Raw genomic sequence first — 20595 nt, forward strand, 5'->3', positions numbered from 1 at the left:
AAAATTAAACTTAATAGATATACCTGCAGGCATCATTTAGTTAAAAAAAAAAAAATTGGCGCTTTACCTATACAAGGTTAACTTAACCTAGTTTACAACTGAACCAGCTTCTTAGTATCCCCTCCAGGACAGAACATACAAAGGTTTTGTAAGCCTTAAGTTTTCCCTTCAAGTAAGGTCAGTAATGAAAATGAGAAAAATAAAAAGTCCGTACAGAAAATGCGGCCAACATGAAAGGCAGGCAAGGCCAGTAAGCTACCAACTTTGTTGCAGTCAATCAGTAGGTGGGGTCAAAACACTGGCCTAAAAGTGAAAGTTCATCAAAAATTGTCATACTTATTTGCGCTCTCTTTTTAGAAAGGAATCTTTTCATCAGTTACTGCAAGAGGAAATATTGAACATAAATCCTACAAGTGCTTTTAGGATTAGTTTTACTCATCATTAAGAATTACTTTTTAATGGTTGCTAGGGTTGCCCATAGTAAATGTCTTGGTTCCATACATACTACACAATCTTGCTTGACTAATTTAGAAGCCTGTCTACCATTAATAAGAATAATAAAATAAGCAGTTATTATTTTGTCCAGGCTGAAAACATAAAATGAAAATAAAACAACATTTTTATTCGCCATTTCAGTAATGTTTAAGTTCGTTCGGCTCCTAAGGATGCTCCAGGGTTGTGGACAATCTTCACCAGTTTTGAGACGGTCAAACTATTTGGTTTAGCCCCCTTTGCAACCTGGCCTTTGCCCTGTAGGTCAGTGAGCCTCCGGAACTTATTCTGTCTTTTTTCTTTTTTTTCTCTGAGCTGAAATGACCTTTTTGCAATGTGACAGGTGTACCCAAGATGACCTGCTATTTTTATGGCTGTGGGAGTAGTCAGCAGCACCTGGTACGGCCCGTCCCACTTAGGAAAATACACCGAGATGAGAGTATAGGCCAAAATAGTTTTTTTTTTTCTTTTTTTTATTTAAGTTAGCTTCTCATACAATCAGCTTAAGTAGCTTCCTCATCTATTTACCATTGATTATTAAACTGTGACAATCTATACAGCCTTCCAAATAATGTTTAAAAAGGTGCAAGTTTTGATGTACTTGTAATGTTAATGTATAATTTTACCAAGTCTAAACATTGCAGTCCAGGGCCTACTAGTTCCTCCAATACATGTTTTAATCTGCTTTTCACAGTACTATTTGTTCTTTCCACCAACCCTGCACTCTAAGGATGATAAGCACAGTAGTTTTTCAATGTCATTCCCAAGTGCGTAGCCATATTTTGTATCACTTGTCAGTGTAAACAGTCTGTGGAATGTTGTGTTTTGGGACAATAGTTTTGTAAATAGCTTTAGCTACCGTCAAAGTATCTGCATGCTGTGCTGGAACTTTTTCTTTTTCAACCCATTTAGAAAAAGCAGCGATCATCATCAAAAAACCCACTACTTGTTAACTCAAAAGTTCATAAAGAAAAATGTTTTTTTGCAAGAATTTATATTATTATTATCACCACATTTCCCTTTCTCCCCCCTTTTAACACATGGCATTGCCCATGTGTCACAATCACTTAAGCTTCTAATAAAGTGTTTGGGAGGATTAATATTTAAGTCAGGTGAACTCATAGGTTTATAGAAGATATTTTAGCAGACAAGTCTTTTAATTGCAGGATTATATTTTGGTTATTCTTTGTTAAATTCAGCAGCTTTCAACATTTCTATCCAATTCCTCTAGAATAAAAATGTCCATCTTTAATTTAACCAAATCTCAAATCCTCTAATCCAAGATTTTTCTTTTTGAATTTGACTATAAATCAAATCTAGATTAAAATGTTTTAGACTGAAATCTAGAAAGTGTTGCTGTCATTCACAATCATCAATTTTTAGTAGCCATTTATATCAGGTTGCTTAAAATCTCAGACTTTCACTTAACCTTGCATTTCAGACAAGTTAAAAACGTAAGTTTTTTATATCTAATCTTAAATGGTCAATAGTTTCATCCGTTACTCAATTTTGTAGTAACATTTCTCTCTCCTCATAATAATTGTCATTCATCCAATATGAAAAATCCCACAAAAATCAATTTGTAGATTCTTTACAGAATTAAACTCTAAATTAAATTCTTGAGTTAAATTAAATTATCAATTATTTTCAACACTTAGAGGTGTTTAATTTATTTCCACAGTAGTATTCTTAAAATGAATTATTTGTCACTTGTGAGGTTTAAACCTAATTTTGGTAACATTAAAATATATTTTTTTTTGCACCGGCATCGTACAGAAATTAAATTTCTTTTATGATTCTACTTAACGTATCCCAAGCTGCACATATGTCCACCATTACATCAATTTGGTGTGGTGGTTTGTCTTTTTGGGGTGTGATAAACTCTGATCATGCTGAGGATTACTCCTTTTTGAGGTCTCCTCACTCCACCACCCCTCCTGTTGTCCCGTGCAGCAATCTTTGAAGGGCAGTTTTTTGCCCAGTGGCCAGTACCACCACAAATCCAGCAGCCATTTGGACTGCGCGGATTTTGTGGGGTATCATTTTTGGTTCGTCGCCTATTGCGACCTCCTCTATCTCTGCGGCCTTTCATCGGGCCGTTGGAAAAGGCAGAGGCAAACCTAACCTTTGTTAGGTTTTTCAAGGATTTTTTCAGCATGAATTGCCCACGTGGTTAATTGTGAGACAGGGACAGTTTCAATTTCAACCAGGTGTTTTCTTATCCATCCCCCAATTTCAGGGCGAAAGCCTGTCAGCAAAGCATTTTTCAGTTGCTGCTGATATGCACTGGTGTCATCTTCATTAAAAGTTATCCCACTATGCATTTTAAACTCCTTTTCAAAACGCAAACGGAAATCTACTTTTTCTCCAGCTATTTGTTTTATCCCTGCCAAGTGGCGGTAATTTGCTTTTTTGCGAAAATTTCTTTTGACTCTTTCACATAATGGATCCCATTGTGCTTTGAATGCTTCACTTAGTTCTGGATTAGCTCCCATAGGGTATTTTATTGGGCCTAATCTACCATTTTGATCAGTTATTTTTCCCATATAATTCCCTCTAACTTTTGCCCAGTCTTTCCCTAGTGAGGACATTGCAGCTTCCCCTGCTTCTGTCCCATTTAATCTTTAGGAATGAATTAATCCAGTCATGTCTTCTACCCATATATCGGGATCCTCTGCTGCAGGTGTTATTCCTTCCACAGCTTTCCTGGCCTCTTCTAAGGTCCAGGGTCTGAAAACATACAAGTCTTGTGCCCCTTCGTCTAATGACGGGTACAGTTGTGCTGCTGGGACCACAGCGGCTGAGACTGGGGCAGACGGAGCTGCTGCAGCGGCAGGGGGAGGGGTGGCTGCAGGAGCTTGTGCTCCCTGCACCGTTACAGCAGTCCGTGTGCTTGGTATGTCTTCATTATCTTTTGGTCTAAGAATTAAGTTCTCGGATTCTTTTAACCATAATTAGCACGACTCAACTCCTCCTCCTTTTTTGCCTTTTTTCTTCCTCTTTTTCTCATTACACTGTTCTCCAAAATTTTCACTACAATTTGCCATTGTTCAAATTTTAATTTCCCCTCTACTCCATATTTCTTCTTCCATTTTGTCATGTATACAGTGCTACCAGCATGTACTTCTCATCCCCTTCGGGAACCTCAGCGAGTGAGGAATTACAAGAATTCGTGTTTCCCATTATTTAAAGTACTTGCAATTTTAATTTGAAAAATTATTAATTTATTTACCTTTGGTTTGCTATTTTAGCTTCAAAAATTTATTTAAATTTGGTCCAGGTTCGTTGACTCCTAGGGAGTCCTGTGAACTGGAGATATTGTTTCAGTAGGCCAGCAATTAAAAAGACCTTGTTGTGGTATTCTCCACTTCAACTCTTTCGAGTGGGAGAATCTTGCCTTTGCATCCACAAGAGGTTTGCTGCTTACAACCCTACTGCGTTATATGAGGTAAAATACCGAGTGGTATTTAAACCGCCAATCACTCTCACTTTCACACTTTTGTCACGGAATTTAAGCGCCTGTCGTCGCCGGACTCCGCCGTCCGTTACCACGGGTATTAGCCAGGCCCCGCAGCCTAACAGGACAAGGTCTCCAACCTTCCACAGCACCAGGCTCCGTCCGCCTGTCACGCGAAAACTTTGTGCTAGGACTTTCGCTGTCCTACGCGGATTTTGTGCATTAATTAATTACCTGTTAGAGTCTAGAATTTCCAGGGTTTTATATACGCGCAATGACCTCCAGTCACTCGCCACTTTTAACCAAGAATCACTCACCCCTGTTGTCTTTCCTTGGAGTCTCGTCAACCTTCAGATCCCAGCAGACAGGCAGAGTACCAGCCCTTGAACAGGTTCTGAAAAGCTTCCACTAGGAAGCTTGCCGTGCACGGTCTCTACTGGCATCTGCCTCACCTGCCGGAATCCTTCCGGTATGTTGAGATCCGGCTCAAAGGACCAAATTATGTCAGAGTTGACAGCTATTAGACACAGCACATAACACAGGAAAGACAAGAGAGAGTTAGATTCTGAATACTCGCGAGGAGAACAGACAGAGATGTGCTTTCAGTTACAATCTCCTACTGCTCTGAAGCACATTTGCCTGCCCCTCTCTTTTTATTGTCTTTAGGATCCCTAATCACAGAGAGCGCTGTAACTCTAAAGGGAGGGGAAAACACTTCATCACACAGTCACAGCGCCAAGATTATCACTAACTAACACAATCTATCTCGCACTAGCTTATCCAGTTCCTGATCCAGGATCAAACAGGACAAGTTGTGAATCTTCACGGCGATGGTTTTATAGCCATCCAAGAGGTCAAAGCAGGGAGTTCTGTGAAGAGCTGCTGTCACTGCTCTTCTTCAGAGAGGCCCTCTGAGAAAGCAAGCCAGAGTTATTAACAATACAGAAACATTCCTTAAAAGATATGACTAAACCAAATAAGAGTACATAAAATAAGAACATATAAAACAGTATAACAAATAGTTGATAATAATACAATTTACCTAACAGAGGTTCTGCACATGCTCAGACTGAAGGTTCAGCGTCAGAGAGAAAGTCGACCAACTCTGGATGAAATGGTTCCTAGAAACAGGGAAGCTTTCTGGGGACTCGACTGCCTGGAGCTGCAGCTCATGCAGGAGTTTTATGTTGGCAGGAAGCAAAACATGGAGGTGTGACCAACAGGTGGAGATCTTTCTAAAAGTAACAAGATGCACCTGAACACAGATTTAACACTTTCTTCAAAACATTTCTTTTTAAAAACGAGGCTTCAGGCCCACTACTCGGTCCCTGGAACAAAAGGAACCAGGACAGATACGTTCAATTATTCCAAAAGGAATAAAACATGCAATGCAAAAGAAATTAGTAAATCAAACAAAGAAAACCAATTAGTAACTTCAATCACACAAAATAAAACAATGGAACAAATTGTTGTCATCCGCTTCCAAATGCCCTTCAACAAGGCCAGAGGAGTAATGCCCCGTGCACACAGCCTGCCCAATCCGCAACAGGTTTAGTTGAGAGCGGCCCAAACAAACAGGAAGACAAGACAAGACAAGACAGCAGACCATCCAAAGCGCTGCAGCTCCAAAAACAATCAGGTGCCCAGGGGTGGAAACACAGCCTAACCCGGGAGGAAGCGGGTCAGCAGGTGAGGACCAGATTGAAGCCGCCCGCCACAGCAACCCCCAGCTGCAGCCGGCAACGCCATCAGAGCAACACTGCAGAAACGCACGACAAATGTAGCAGCCAAAAACCAACCATGATCTCAGCCACGGATAGCAAAACTGCCACTTACGATCGCAGACGAGTCGACCAAACCCACAAGCCGACATGTAGCCGCCGACCGTAGCAAGAGTGGGAGAAACAAAGACGCAGCCACCTTGCAGCAGCCTGCCCAAATAGGCATCTGCCCCGCCCACCAATCAACGGTGCGCTTCTAGTTGCACCTGACGGACAGAGCGGGGGAAGGTGGAACACCATCCCACCACAGAAGCAGGTGATGAGTTTCCATTTTAGTGTCAATTCCACTGATGGAGCAAATTACAAGTCAGTCGTCCTCCAAACCACTGAGAGCAGCTTCCAGAGGAAATCTGAGTTTGTTCTGACAGTCAGACTCTGTCAGGATGACCACAGTCTTCTGGCTGAGTTCCTGACAATTCAGACAATTAAATGCATAGAAAAACAGATCAGCATCACACCCAAACCATCAAGAAGTCCAAACCATAAAACAGACATTACCTGAGAAAAGTAGAAAAATGAACAAAATACAAAAATAAGAGACAAAGCAAAGGCGCCTTTGGGAACTGCTCGTGCGGCTGCAGACAAAGCAATTTGATTTGCTTCTGTGAAGTCGAGACTTTTATTAAGAGGTGTATTCCTAATTTTAATATATGCATTGAAGGTGTGTCCTCTTTCTAAACCTCTAAGCAGTTTCAAATTACCTAGATAGGATGGTGTAAATGCTTTTGTCACCTTCTTTGAGACCTATTCAAGAAACAAAGATGAAGAGAGAGAAAGAGCAAAGAACTGAATTTATTTCTTCTCTCATCACAGATTTGGTGCCTGTAAGATCCAAATGGCTGAATGTGAAGTTTTGGCCTCAACTCTGAAGTCCAACCCAGATCTGAATGAACTGGAAATCAGTGAGATCTGGATATGTGGAGGTGGAGACTCTGATATGAAGAACCTGGTTGAGATCCTGGAGACTTCAGTCAGTAAAGTGAAGAAACTGAGGTTTGTTTTCTCTATTTATCCAATAAAACCATTTATTGATACTTTAATCCTTAGATTAATTAATGTTAATATTTTTCTTTTAAAACAACCTGTCTAAATGTCAGAATAAAATCTTAAACCTTTTACTTTACAAATTAACTATATTCTTATTTATAGCTTTGAGATTATTGAACTCAATAATCTCCAGCTGATGATCAGAACCAGCAGCCAAAGCCTTCAGTCTCTGTAGGTTATTGTTCTATGAGCAGCAGCCTGATGAGCTGAGCTGTTATAGAGCAACGAATGAAGGAGAGAATCTGAGCGTTTCAACCAGCAAACACTGAACACATGAAGAAGAAACACACAGCTTCTCTTTAATCACAATTTATTAACACAACAGCCCAACTTTACAGTTAAATTACTGGATCAATAAAGTCTGATGGTCACTAAACTGGGAAGTTTAAAACCACAAACAATCAGCAAAAACAGAATAAATCTCAATCAGGATGCTGTGTGTGAGAGGCTATGCTAGCTAAAGCTATGTCATCTAGGGCTTTGCTACCTAGAACTGCCATCAAATGCTATGCTAGCTAATGTTATGCCATAGAAAGCTATGCTAGCTAGTGTTGGGTCTGAGTGTAGTGGATCCAGATGTTCTGACCCCAGCCTCAGTCCACTTCTGGTGAATCCTGTCAAGGCTGCAGTTATTTCTGGTGCTGGTTCTCATTTTCACCACCACTGTTCTTCCTTCCACTTAACTTTCCCTCAATATTCTTGGATGCAGCTCTCTGAACAACAGCTTCTTGACCTTTTTAGGCCTCCATCCTTGTCCAAGAATATCTTTTGGACATCTGTCCAGCCAGCAGTCGCCCCCATGATCGGAGATTTCCAGAGGAAATCTGAGTTTGTTCTGACAGTCAGACTCTGTCAGGATGACCACAGTCTTCTGGCTGAGTTCCTGACATGAAGGAGACAGAAATAAAATAAAGATCATTAATTAACAGTCCTGCAGTAAATACTGACTTTGTGAAGGTTTTGGTGTTAAAGTCATTTAGTTCAAACATCTTGATTCAGCTCTTATTTTGTAGGACAGGAAGTGAGATCTTACCTTTGTAAAGCTTTGTGTGCAACAAGCTTCATCAGTTACTGAAATCATCCTCATGTGGTTCACCTGGAAAATAGATTTAAAAATGACTCGTCTTCACAATCAGGTTGTTCTTTATGATAATGTTCCCATTTCTGCAGCGTCTCTGATGGAGGATTCAGAACTTGAACTAAATGACCCAAATCAATCTGACAGAGAAAAGACTCAATATTTTCTAGTTGATAGTTCAGGAACTGAATCACCACAAAATGAGAAAATGATCAACTTTCAGAATCTGAGCTGTAATGGATGTTGTAAAACTCTGAATTAGACGGATTGAAATAAAACGTTTACATCTGTCATACTTAGCAATGAGCTGCAGTTAAAATACAACCAGCAAGAAAAACATCATTAATAGATTAATGACCAAAAACTGGAGACATAAAATATCTGATGATAAATGAAGGTACAGAGCAGTCAGCTGATACAGAGCCTGGAAGGAAACATGGAGAGAAAAAACATCCGACTGAGTTTAAGATCCTGAGAAACTTTTAGAAAAACTTTGAGTTTCTTTGTTGATCAAATGTTCTGGTTCTGCTGGTTTGGACTCTTTAAACCAGTTTGACTGGATCAGATGTTAGAATCAGTTCATCATGTTTCTTTTACATTCAGGGAAATTAATTTTATACATTTTATTATTTATTTGTTCATATTTCAGTTTTAACTGCATCCTGTTGGCTTCAGCTCATCTTTTATTCTTTATTCAGATTGTTGAGCTGCAGTTTGTCAGAGACCAGCTGGACGTCTCTGTTCTCAGCTCTGAAGTCCAACCCGACCCATCTGACAGAACTGGACCTGAGCAACACCAACCTGGAAGGTTCTGGACTGAAGGAGCTCTGTGGTTTTCTACAGACTGAAGGCTGCAAACCGAAAACATTGAGGTTTATAATTATATAATTATTGATATTTCTGTGAACAATTATATAAATCCATCCATCCATTTTTTACACCCTTGTCCCTTAGTGGGGTTAGGAGGGTTGCTGGTGCCTCTCCAGCTAACGTTCTGGGCGGGAGGCGGGGTACATCCTGGACAGGTCGCCAGTCCGTCGCAGGACAAACAACCATGCACACACATACTCACACCTAGGAACAATCTGGAGGGGCCAATTAACCTGACAGTCATGTGGACTGTGGGAGGAAACCAGAGTACCCGGAGAAAACCCACGAATGCACAGGGAGAACATGCAAACTCCATGCAGAAAGACCCGGGCGGGAATCGAACCCAGAACTTTCTTGCTGCAAGGCAACAGCTCTACAAACTGTACAGAGTTGGTACAGTTGGTAGAGCTGTGCAGCCCAATTATATATAATTGATCGTAAATCAAAGTTCATATCTTTGGTCAAAGATCATTCAACCCAGTCTAGAAAGGTGAATTCCTGGAATCTAACAGGAACAAATCAATAATCAATGATTGATGTTTCAACACTTTGATCAGAACCTGGAATGATTTACTGACTAAAATCCTCCAACACAACATGACCCAGTACCAGGTTCTGGTTCTGGTTCTGAAGCCAGCAGGTCTTTATTGAAGCAGCAGCTTATATAAATTAACTTTAGTAAGTCGGTATTCCACCACAGTTGAATTTCATTTCTCATGGTAAAAGTTATAATAGTCCGACAAAGTCCAGATTCTAATCTAGATGAACCCACTTTATCCTGTAAATAATGACCTCCAAATTTAAAATTAGTTTACTTTAAATTATAGCCACTGTAATGTGAACCAAATAAAGTTAGATCATCTTCCTGTGTAGTTGAAACATGGCACACAATGCAAGTCAGTGAAGTTTAAGGAAACAATTTGTTAACTAGAATTATAATACTTTGTCCCTTTCCCATTCTCGTCATGCTGAAAGGGAAAAACACATTAGCATGATGTGGGACAAACAGAGTGAACCATCTATGAATGCATTTCCAAGAAATGCAAAGAGCTGTACCACAATTCTTGCAATCGTAAAACTTCTGACACCAGGAGATGTTTTTTCTACAATCCTACTGTAAACCAACAAAGGTCAGAATGTCAAGCGAGAAGAATGTGAGACAATCAACCCAGTAAATGTAGTATGTCCTGTGATAAATTAGGTTAGAGAACAAATAAAAAAGCAGGCATCCCACTCAATACGAGAAACATTTGGAAAAAATAGTGAAATATTACCAACTTGAACTGGCAACCAGTGGCTGCAACTCGGAGGCCAAAGCACGCCGAAGGAGGGGTCAGAGGACTGAGGTTACATGCCGAGAGGTGGAAAATCCAGGACCACCAGGCAACCAGACAAACAGGACATCTGCTGAGCTGCAGCTGGACATGCCCAATGGCTATCAGCAGATATCAGTTCTTATCTTGCCCAACGAGAACTGTCCAGAGTAATAGAGTCGTTCCATAGTGTAAAAACACCCGGAACAGGCCAAGCATCCGTAGAGCACAGGGGCTGCAGTGTCCCCTTCTTGAACTGAGCTCAGCTCTAGATGACAGCAGTGTTTGTGGGGGAGAAAACACAGTAAAAGTCACAGAACAAAGGAGGGTTTCCACCCAAACTACTTCATCACCCGTCAGGATGTCTTTGATCCTTGAAGTGCGGCGACCTGCCAAATCCAGCAGTAGCTGCTTCATCAATAACAGTCAGAGAGCTCATCCATCCCGGGTCCTGTAAGCATCAGCGTGACCCAAGTAACAGGAAATAGCAGGTAATCTTCACCGACCTCAGTCACAGTATAGGAGGTGACTTTGCTTCCAATTGACAGTCCGGCATCAGAGGCACAGTGCGTAGTTGCAACACTGTCATCTCACACCTTCCAGCTCAGTTCCCAGCCTCAGAAACCCTCCCTGAGACCAACTTCAACCTCCAAGAGCAGAACTGCCAGAGGAAAATAATACAAGATAAATAAAAAATTCAACAAAAGTCTATGCCAACTTTGCTCACTCCAAAATGTCAAATGAATTTTCACTTCTCTGTGTTCTGTTAAGTTTCCACAGAGCTCTCTGCCATTCCTCTCGCTTCACAACCCAAACTCTGTAAAAAGAAGAAAAATATAATTAAGCAAGACGTTTCACAACCCAAACTGGCAGAAGTAATCAAGTAAGCTCACTTACTGTTTGAATCAATACATATTCTTATCTAGAAGATGTTCACTCTGCCTGTACCAAATATCTGCCACAAATTCAAAATCACTTCTCAACAAAACTTGTTAAAAAACTTAAATGTATTAATTCCAGCTAGAAACTTGTATAAAAACTGTGATTGTAAACACAGTTGGTAAAATAACTCATGAGTTTTTGTTCAATTAGATTCAAAAGATCCTTGATTCTGTCCCACACTTCAAGACAATCAGTCCTATTTCCCTCAGTTTACATTAAAAATAAAACTATCACCGTTATCCTGACATTTTCAAAACAGCTTCTATTTCATTTAAAGATGTCAGAAGTTGCTCACATGTTATCTGAAATTTACAGCAGTTGTAACCCAAATTTTCCTCAAAAGTAACAATTTACACCCAAGTGTAACTCTATATAAATAAAATATCAGCAGTGATGCAGGAAATGTATCAATAATTTTAAATGAAAATAAACATGGCATAGATGTTGATTAAAGCTGTTCAATTTTAATTTAGTAAGAGTTTCTATATCACAACCACCATATTTTAGTCAAGCAGGAAGGCAATGTAAAGGCTCTTTACATGAAATAAATCCACAATTCACTATTGTGGAATGAAAGTCAAAATTACTGATTAACAAATGTATAATTTACCGTATCTATAAATCAACCAGGAATTAGGGTCCATTTCTCCTTCTCCCCCCTGTTGATATAATAAAATTATCATTTTGAAAACAATTTGGAATCTATGTTACTGTTATAAGATAATTTGATGAAAAACCAAAATATTGTGAGATGTTCCACAAGTTCTCCAAATCTTACGTCTAGTATTCAAAATACACTGAGATGTTCTAAGTTCTGTCAGTAATATCTTTATAATAACCCCCTGTGTTTTTCTTATTTTCAAAACAAAAACGTAGAGGTGCAAATTTGAAGGACTTCCCCCCAATATGCTAAAATTTCAACAGGTCCAAATAGTGTCTATACAGCAAGGAATAGACACTACTTGCTGTGTCTATTCCTTGTGCCATATAAAGCAATAATTAGTTCAGTTAGTAAGTTAGTGTGTTAGTAAAAAAAACAAAAAGAAAACGCCCTCGTTGGATGAGAATCTCAGATCGACATAAATGGAGGTGGAGACTCTGATATGAAGAATCTGCTTGAGATCCTGGAGAGTTCAGTCAGTAAAGTGAAGAAACAGGTTTGTTTTTTCCATTTATCCAATAAAATCATTCATTGATACTTTAGTCCTTAGTTAATTAAGGATTTTATTGTAATACTTTAAAACATCCTTTTTAAATGACAGATTAAAATCTCTAAAACATTTTACCTTATGAGTTATTTTCATATTTCAGACTTTGAGATCATTGAACTTTGATTTTCAGTTTTTAAAATGTTTTTGACTGATGAACAAAATGAGTAAAATAATTCAAATGAAGTTAATTAATGATGGAGATGTTTCAGTTTGGTTGGTAAAGATTCAGATTGTTTTATTTCTGATTCTCATCTTTACATCCAGAATGAAATGTTTTCCTCCAGTCGAGCCACAAACACTGACCAGTTCAAATCATCATTAATGAAACATCTAAGAAGTGACTGATTGTAGAAAAGCAAATCTAGATGAACTGAATGACAGTGAGGTTTGCAGCAGCAGCAGGTTCCTCACTTTGTCCTGAAGCTGTGGTTCTGTTGGGCCGGGTCAGAGAGGAACCGTCCTCTTCAGTCTGACAGCTGTCAGTCGGTTGGAGCCTCGTCTCTGTGATGAAGCTTCATCAGGTCACGTCTCCTTAGGAAATAATGGCCTCCATTGGCTTTCAGCAGCTTTAAGAAGAACCCAAGGCCATTCATGAATAAACTGAGTGGTTCTGATCCGGTTACCAAGTCGGGTCTCCAGCTGGTGATCAGAACCAGCAGCCAAAGCCTTCAGCCAATGTCTCTGTGAAATTGGATTGAGATTGCAGTTTCTGATTCAGGAAATGGCAAAAGGGCGATTCCACCTAATGTTTCACTGTTTTCAGCATCTTATGAAAACAAAATAACTAAAACTGGATATTACAGCAAAATAATGGAAATTTCTGAGGAGGAGTTCAGTTCTCAGGTGGTCCAGATATAAAAAGAGAATGAAATCACCCTTTACTGAAGTTCCATAAATCACCTCAAGGTTTCCCCAAAACCACACTTAGTTTTAAATATTCTGCTATTAGTTGATATTAATCTTGTCCAGGTTCAAATATGTGTTGTAAATGAAAGATGCTGAGGGTGGTGAATAATTAGGTCAAATCGCCCTTTAGCCGTTTAGCCAAGAAGTTGGTTCTATAAATCAACCAGGAATTAGGGTCCATTTCTCCTTCTCCCCCCTGTTGATATAATAAAATTATCATTTTGAAAACAATTTGGAATCTATGTTACTGTTATAAGATAATTTGCTGAAAAACCAAAATATTGTGAGATGTTCCACAAGTTCTCCAAATCTTACGTCTAGTATTCAAAATACACTGAGATGTTCTAAGTTCTGTCAGTAATATCTTTATAATAACCCCCTGTGTTTTTCTTATTTTCAAAAGAAAAACGTAGAGGTGCAAATTTGAAGGACTTCGCCCAATATGCTAAAATTTCAACAGGTCCAAATAGTGTCTATACAGCAAGGAATAGACACTACTTGCTGCGTCTATTCCTTGTGCCATATAAAGCAATAATTAGTTCAGTTAGTAAGTTAGTGTGTTAGTAAAAAAACAAAAAGAAAACGCCCTCGTTGGATGAGACAGTCTCTTAATCACTAATTCTGTCTGCTATCAGCCAAGGCTAAATTCTGGTTGCTCCTGTTGTATTGTATTAATCCTCACATTGGTGTAAAATGACCAAATTATAAGAACCTCAATATAACCTTTCGACTTAGATTTGAATCAAAAACTGTCTCTGAGACAAGAACAGGCTAGAACCAACACAATGAATATTAATTCAAGCTGTTGCATAATTTCCAATTTAAATCATATAGCCGATCATATTACATTTACCAATAGTGTACCTTTCTGTTAAACACTCCATAGTGACCAATTGAAATGAAATGTTGTGGGGATATAATAAGAGAAAAACTTAGAATAGGCCATGATGAAAGATGAAGTCTGCTGAAGACCACTTCATTAATGTTAACGTTGAAGCCATAATCAATTAGGCCAAAATACTAAAACTTCAACAAAGCAGATGTCACCTTGTTTGTTTTCAATTTTACTTGTAATATCTTAAGTAAAAAACCTTCCACCATACAAGCAGATGATTCCACTGTAAACCAGAATGTGATACGGAATAGAATATATGTAAGCATCACTTTAGAATCGTCTGTAAAGTAGTCAAAGTAAATTGATGAAACAAAACATTTACTGTCTCTACATAGTTTAAAATGAGAAAAAATGATCACACAGCTACTCACTAAAGTGACGTCATATTTACACAGCGCTTCCTAAAACCCATCAAAAACTCCTGACCTCCATTCACTCTCAATCACACTCAAGCAGACACTTTCACTCCCTATTGTAAGAAAATGCAGGATGTTGGGGGTTTTCTTGACCCTCAACTAACTCGCAAAAACAAGAACACAATCTTATTCTCAGTATTTTAAGGCATTGTCACATCCGTTGACCTATAATGTAACAAATATACCTCCCAAATCAAGTCTGCAGAGTCCAATAATTGCCACCTTAATCTCCATAAAGTAAGTAAAGTACAGTTAGGTGGTCTGTAGTTGTCAGGGTTTCTGACTCAAGTCAAACTGTCAGCCTTGTCCACACAAAATGTATTGACTGTGGGGGAGATTCTCCTACAAGAAACAAATTTGTCGCGGCCTTCTCGTTTCCAAAAAACAATATTCCAACAAAGGCCGTGGGTGTTAACAGGTGGTTTTTGATTTGAACGCACTTCCAACTTAATTTGTTTGAAAAAATATATTCTTCATTTCTTGTAAAAAATAGCGACAAAATAATTACCAAAAATGTCCTACAACTTAGTCAAAAAATGAAAGTAAACTTAATATGATGTTTCAAGTACAAAAAAGTGAAATGTGAAAGTGGTCAAAAAATCATTTACAAAAACCTCCCATCCACACACCAAACATTTGCCAAACAATCGCTCCACTCAGCACCCGGTCTGTTTTAATTACTCAAATTAATGGGAGGGTCTAACCAATTACCAACATAATCTAATCAATTCAAATATACAAATTAACTACAGATTTTGGATCTAAACTTAACTTAAATAAATTCTAAACTCCACAAAATAGAAAACTAAATTAGTAGAAATTACAAGTTGCAAACATTACATAAATGGCCACCACAAAATTCATTCATTAGTCATCATGTCCTTATTAACTGTTTGGAAAACACCGTCATGTAGACAAACATTTTCCATATACGTGTCGTTTCTTTGTAAATGTGCTGATCAGTGAGGGTGGTCCATCCTGTGGGAGGAAACCTATGAATTGAACTGACTGTAAATGTCACATGATCATAGAAAATAAGCAATGGTATCAGTCCACTGCTCCGGCTTGGAGAGGTCACTGAAACAGTTTCTTGTCCCCTGCTGAGAAAGTAGAAACATTTGTAAATATGTTATTTTGCACATTAAATTTCAACGTAAAACACAATTTCCAAAGAAATTTATATCAAAATCCAAGAATCCTAAAAAATCAAAATATAAAACTGGTCTGCAAATGTCAGCGTTAAAAGAACTCCTTCAGAACTCTCAAAATGCAAATGGAATGGTCACTCATTGCCCTGCTCTGGCAAATAGGGACCTGTAAGATCTGTAACTAAAGGGCAAGACAGAAAAAATCTATTTCCCACAAAAACCAGGCGTTCCAACAAGCCATGTACTAACAGAAATACGGCAATATAACATCCAACAAAAATCATTTCATAATATTTCATAACATATTGTGATTCAACATCCACTAACACAGTGGTTCCCAAACTTTTTCTTCTGCGTCCCCCTATGGATTACAAATGGCTGTCTGGTTGAAACGACGTGTGTGATGGAGGGGAGGGGGGATCGACTTTTTTGGGGGGCAAAATGAAAGTACGTAGCTGAAAATAGACACCAACATCGGTAGCCTACAAGGTACTTGTTAAGCTTAAGGTTCTGTATTGATATTAGCTAGTCATCTTTTAGCTAACATTAGCTAGTCATCTTTTAGCTAACATTAGCTAGTCATCTTTTAGCTAACATTAGCTAGTCATCTTTTAGCTAACATTAGCTAGTCATCTTTTAGCTAACATTAGCTAGTCATCTTTTAGCTAACATTACCTGCATCCAACAGCTTTACTCAACTCAGTCGGTTAGTTTGGAGGGAAAAACTGTGAAAAGTTCTTTGCGTTTTGCTGGTTTGCTGCCGTGATTCTAACACAAACCTACGTAGCTCCGCCCAGCAGCAGCAGGTCTCCTTCACAGGTGGAAACCCAGCGCGAGCGTCGTAGCGCTCATGTTGCGTTTAAAGGCGGCTCGGAAAAACAGGTTACAACATGTTAACAACGGATTAAACAGTTTTAACTGCTGATAAAAGTGACAGAGGACACAAATATGGGAAGTATGGAAGCCTCTACTGTATCAAATTGACATAGGAATAACAGAGAGTTGGCCATTCTAAGGTAAAAACCCAGCGCATACAGTGTTCATGTTTTGTTTTTTGTTTTTTTCATCAAGACGGCTTCCAGCGCCCCCTGCAATGACACAGCGCCCCCCTAGGGGGTGCACCCCACAGTTTGGGAACCTCTGCACTAACACAACGCAGACACAGACCTGACACACACACACAGGTTTCAGCGACAGGAAACCGCGCTGGCACCGATCACAAACCAACAATGCCGAATAAGCAACTCGCCAGACGCACACAGACAGACAAATAGCAGCACATGGTGGAACATACAACGACGGAAGACCGACAGAGTACACATAAAAACAGATATAAATGGTGGAACCTCGACCCTGTGGAGACAGAAACGAAGTAACCCGCAGCAAAGCACACACACACACGCACACACACACACACACACACACACACACACACACACACACACACACACACACACACACACGCACACACACACACACACACACACACACACACACACCCCCACACACACACACACACACAACGTGTCGGCACCAACTCACAGCAGAAGGAAACACACAGACACAGAATGAGAGAGAGAGAGAGACCAGGCCGCCTCCCCAAACACAGCAAATAACCACAAACAGCAATCACAGCCAAATTAATCCACAGGAAGCAGAAAGAAGGTTAGAAAAACACAGAAAGTCACAAACAAAGAATACAAAGACAGTTTTCCCTACGGTCGCTAGCGACAAAGATCAGCTCTTTCTACCTCAAGTCAACTTCATCCAATGTTCGGGCACTAGTTGCCACGGGGAGGAGGTTACTCCCAATTTCGACTAAGTCCATTTAAGCCCGGGAAAAAGGCTTAAGGGATGCACCTTATAATTTAAATGTCCTTTCCGAACCAGTCCTCCCGCGTGAAAGACTGGAAAGAGGCGATACCACCAGGTCCAAATTCACATTACACCCATCCAAATACCTCAGTCCCTTCGGAGAGAATCCAACTCCAGGTGGATTCACACCTTTTCCTAAACTACGTACCAATACACAACCGAAAGCCTTTCTAAGGGCAGTAAATCCTTCGGGTATGCCAGCCCAGCGCAGAACACAAATTTCGTCAAACTTGTGGGGGGTATGCCAAAACCCAACTGCGGTACGAACAACTCTAATCTCAGATTCTTTTCTGTAATACCAAAAACCACAACAACTACACTTGTATCAGAAACCGCACAACCACTGAGATCAATCCGCCAGAAGCCAAGAAGGCCGTTCTTCTTCTTCTTCTTCTTTAGGTTTTACTAAAGTCCAAAGGGTTGGAGTCCCAGTTGACGGCGTCTCAACTAAAATTCTACAGCTTTTTATTTCTCTTTCTCACTGTTTATGTTTTAATGCTGTTTTTATTTTAATTATGTAAAGCACTTTGAAATGCCTTGCTGCTGAAATGTGCTATACAAATAAAATTTGATTGATTGATTGATTGATTGATTGATTCACTTTTGGGGTCTTTTGACCCATCAGTATAAATTTGCAAATAATCATTATATTTATTCTGCATTTGATTATAAAATTCTTGGCAAGTATCTAATGTGTTCCTTTTCCTAATATGTGTTAGTTTTCTGTCTACATTAATATATTTCCAAGTCCATGTAGGTCTCAAAGGCCACAATACAGTTGGACTAAATTCCTTATTATATACATTAAACATTTTTGCTCTATCATCACCAACCCACCCAAAGCTATCAATTTGTTTCTTTCCTCTTTCCCAACTCTCTCCTAATAATTTCTTAACTGGGTGATCTGCATTATGTCCTTTTAAACTTATCCAATAATTGACCATTAGCTGCTGTCTTCTAATGCATAATGGCATTTCTCCTGACTCTACTTGTAAGGCACATATTGGTGTTGATTTAACTGCCCCTAAACAAATTCTCATTGCTCTGGCTTGAATAACATCTAACTTTTTAAACCTAGTTTTAGCTGCTGATCCATACACCACACTCCCGTAATCTATTCTTGATCTAATTAGAGACACATATATATTTTTAAGGGAATCAAAACTTGCACCCCATGTCAATCCTGCTAAACACCTCATAATGTTTAAAACCTTTTTACTTTTCTCCATAATATGTTCTATGTAATTTCCCCAAGTTAGTTTATCAAAAGCTACTCCCAAAAACCGAAACCAGTCAACTTTTTCTAACTCTTTCCCATATAAATACAACTTTTTATCAACCCCTATTTTTTATTTGTGAAGATCATTACTTTTGTCTTTTCAATTGAAAATTTAAAGCCCCACTTTACTCCCCACTTACCCACTTTATCTATACCTTCCTGTAGTTTAACTTTTCCATAACCTTTTCCATAACGCTCCATCATCAGCAAAAAGTGACTTAAAAAGTGACTTACCAAAACTTTTACATAATTTCGAAACATGATCTCCTATTTTAACTTGAATATTTCTATCCCGTAAAAAATACCTATCTGATGTAATTTAATCATTAACCCTTCCCTCCATAACATATCATATGCTTTCTCCACATCAAAAACACAGCAACAACAGTTTCCTTATTAATCTGAGCTTTTCTAATATCGTCCTCTAAACATAAAATAGGATCCATTGTTCCTCTCCCTCTACGAAAACCACTCTGATAAGGAGCAATTAAATGTTTTGACTCCAAATATTGTGTCAATCTCTCATTCACCATCCTTTCCATCAGTTTACACAGATTAGATGTTAAAGCTATTGGTCTGTAGTTTCCAGGATTACTATGATCTTTCCCAAGTTTCTTGAATGGGATAACAATAGCTTCCTCCCCTCCTTCCAAATCTTATTGAATAAAATTAATAATTTATTTAAAACTTTCTCACTTACATGTCTTAACATAATATAACACACCTCATCTTTACCTGGAGCACTATTCCTAGTTCTATCCAAAGCTCTTTTCAGCTCTCCAATAGAGAAAGGATAATTCATCAGATCATTATTATTCTCCTTTCTTCTTAAGATTCCATCATTTTCCTTTCTAGTTCTCTCCCTTCCCTCTATTTCATTATCTGATAAATTTTCCCCACTATGAATCCCCACATAAGTGCTTACTAACATATCAGCATTTTCCCTGTCAGTTAAAGCTACTATATCATTTTTTATTTAGTATAGGATAACTCCATTCCCTTCTAGCTCCTCCCATTTTTTGATCATCCCCCAAACATCCCCTAGTTTTGTACTACTGCCAATTGTGTCACAGAAACCTCTCCAGTATTCTCTTTTTGTGCTCCTTATTGTTCTCCTGACTTTTGCTTGTGACTTTTTATATTCAATTAAATGTTGAAAATGATGAGACCTTTTAACCAATTTAAATGCTTTATTTCTCTAACTGCTTTCCTACACTCTTCATTCCACCATTGAACCAACTTTCTCCTATTTTTCCCTGATGTTTTTGGAATAGCCTCCTCTGCAGCAGCTAAAATACCCTGACTAATCACTCGGTTCATACTTTCAATACTCTGATAATTTTGAACATTTAAAATTTTTCTATCACATAGGTTATAAAATTCCTCCCAATTTGCTTTCTCAAATATCCACTTTCCTCCTATTACTTCAGGCCTATGCACCTGGCCCACCCTTATTTTGCTGATTATAATGTAGTGATCACTACAAAATGACTTGTTTTTAACTTGCCAATCACATAATGGAGCTAAACAGCTAGAAACAAATGTCAAATCTAGTACAGATCCCTTACCTGAATTTATATCAATTCTTGTCTTCTTACCATTATTCAAGCAAACCAAATTATTACTATCTAGAAATTCATCTAAAATGTTCCCATTATAATCTTTTTTCCACTACCCCATAATGAGTGATGTGGATTAAAATCTCCACACCAAATAACATTTCCTTTCATATCTATCTCGTCACGTTTACTTTACTCAAGCTTTTTACAAGGATTGAAAAAATTAAGAACCAACATTACCTTCTCTTCCACCCATATTTCAGTGGCAACATACTCCAAATCTCCTTTCCTTCCAATAATTTCATACGGAATACCTTCCTTAATCA

General features: G+C 38.7%; 1 protein-coding gene across 1 annotated transcript in view; it reads left to right on the plus strand.

Moving 5' to 3' along the window:
• The window catches only part of LOC106912754 (ribonuclease inhibitor-like), a 61032-nt gene that overhangs the window by 34992 nt on the left and 5445 nt on the right, over nucleotides 1-20595 (plus strand). The window contains exons 4-5 of the mRNA XM_088003988.1: nucleotides 6544-6723; nucleotides 8554-8727. Coding sequence (XP_087860114.1) covers nucleotides 6544-6723; nucleotides 8554-8727 — 354 coding nt within the window. The remainder of the gene's footprint in view (nucleotides 1-6543; nucleotides 6724-8553; nucleotides 8728-20595) is intronic.

The sequence above is a fragment of the Poecilia mexicana genome, unplaced genomic scaffold (genome assembly GCF_051168715.1).
Source record: "Poecilia mexicana isolate PSO_F unplaced genomic scaffold, ASM5116871v1 scaffold_2, whole genome shotgun sequence".
NCBI classification, from domain to species: domain Eukaryota; kingdom Metazoa; phylum Chordata; class Actinopteri; order Cyprinodontiformes; family Poeciliidae; genus Poecilia; species Poecilia mexicana.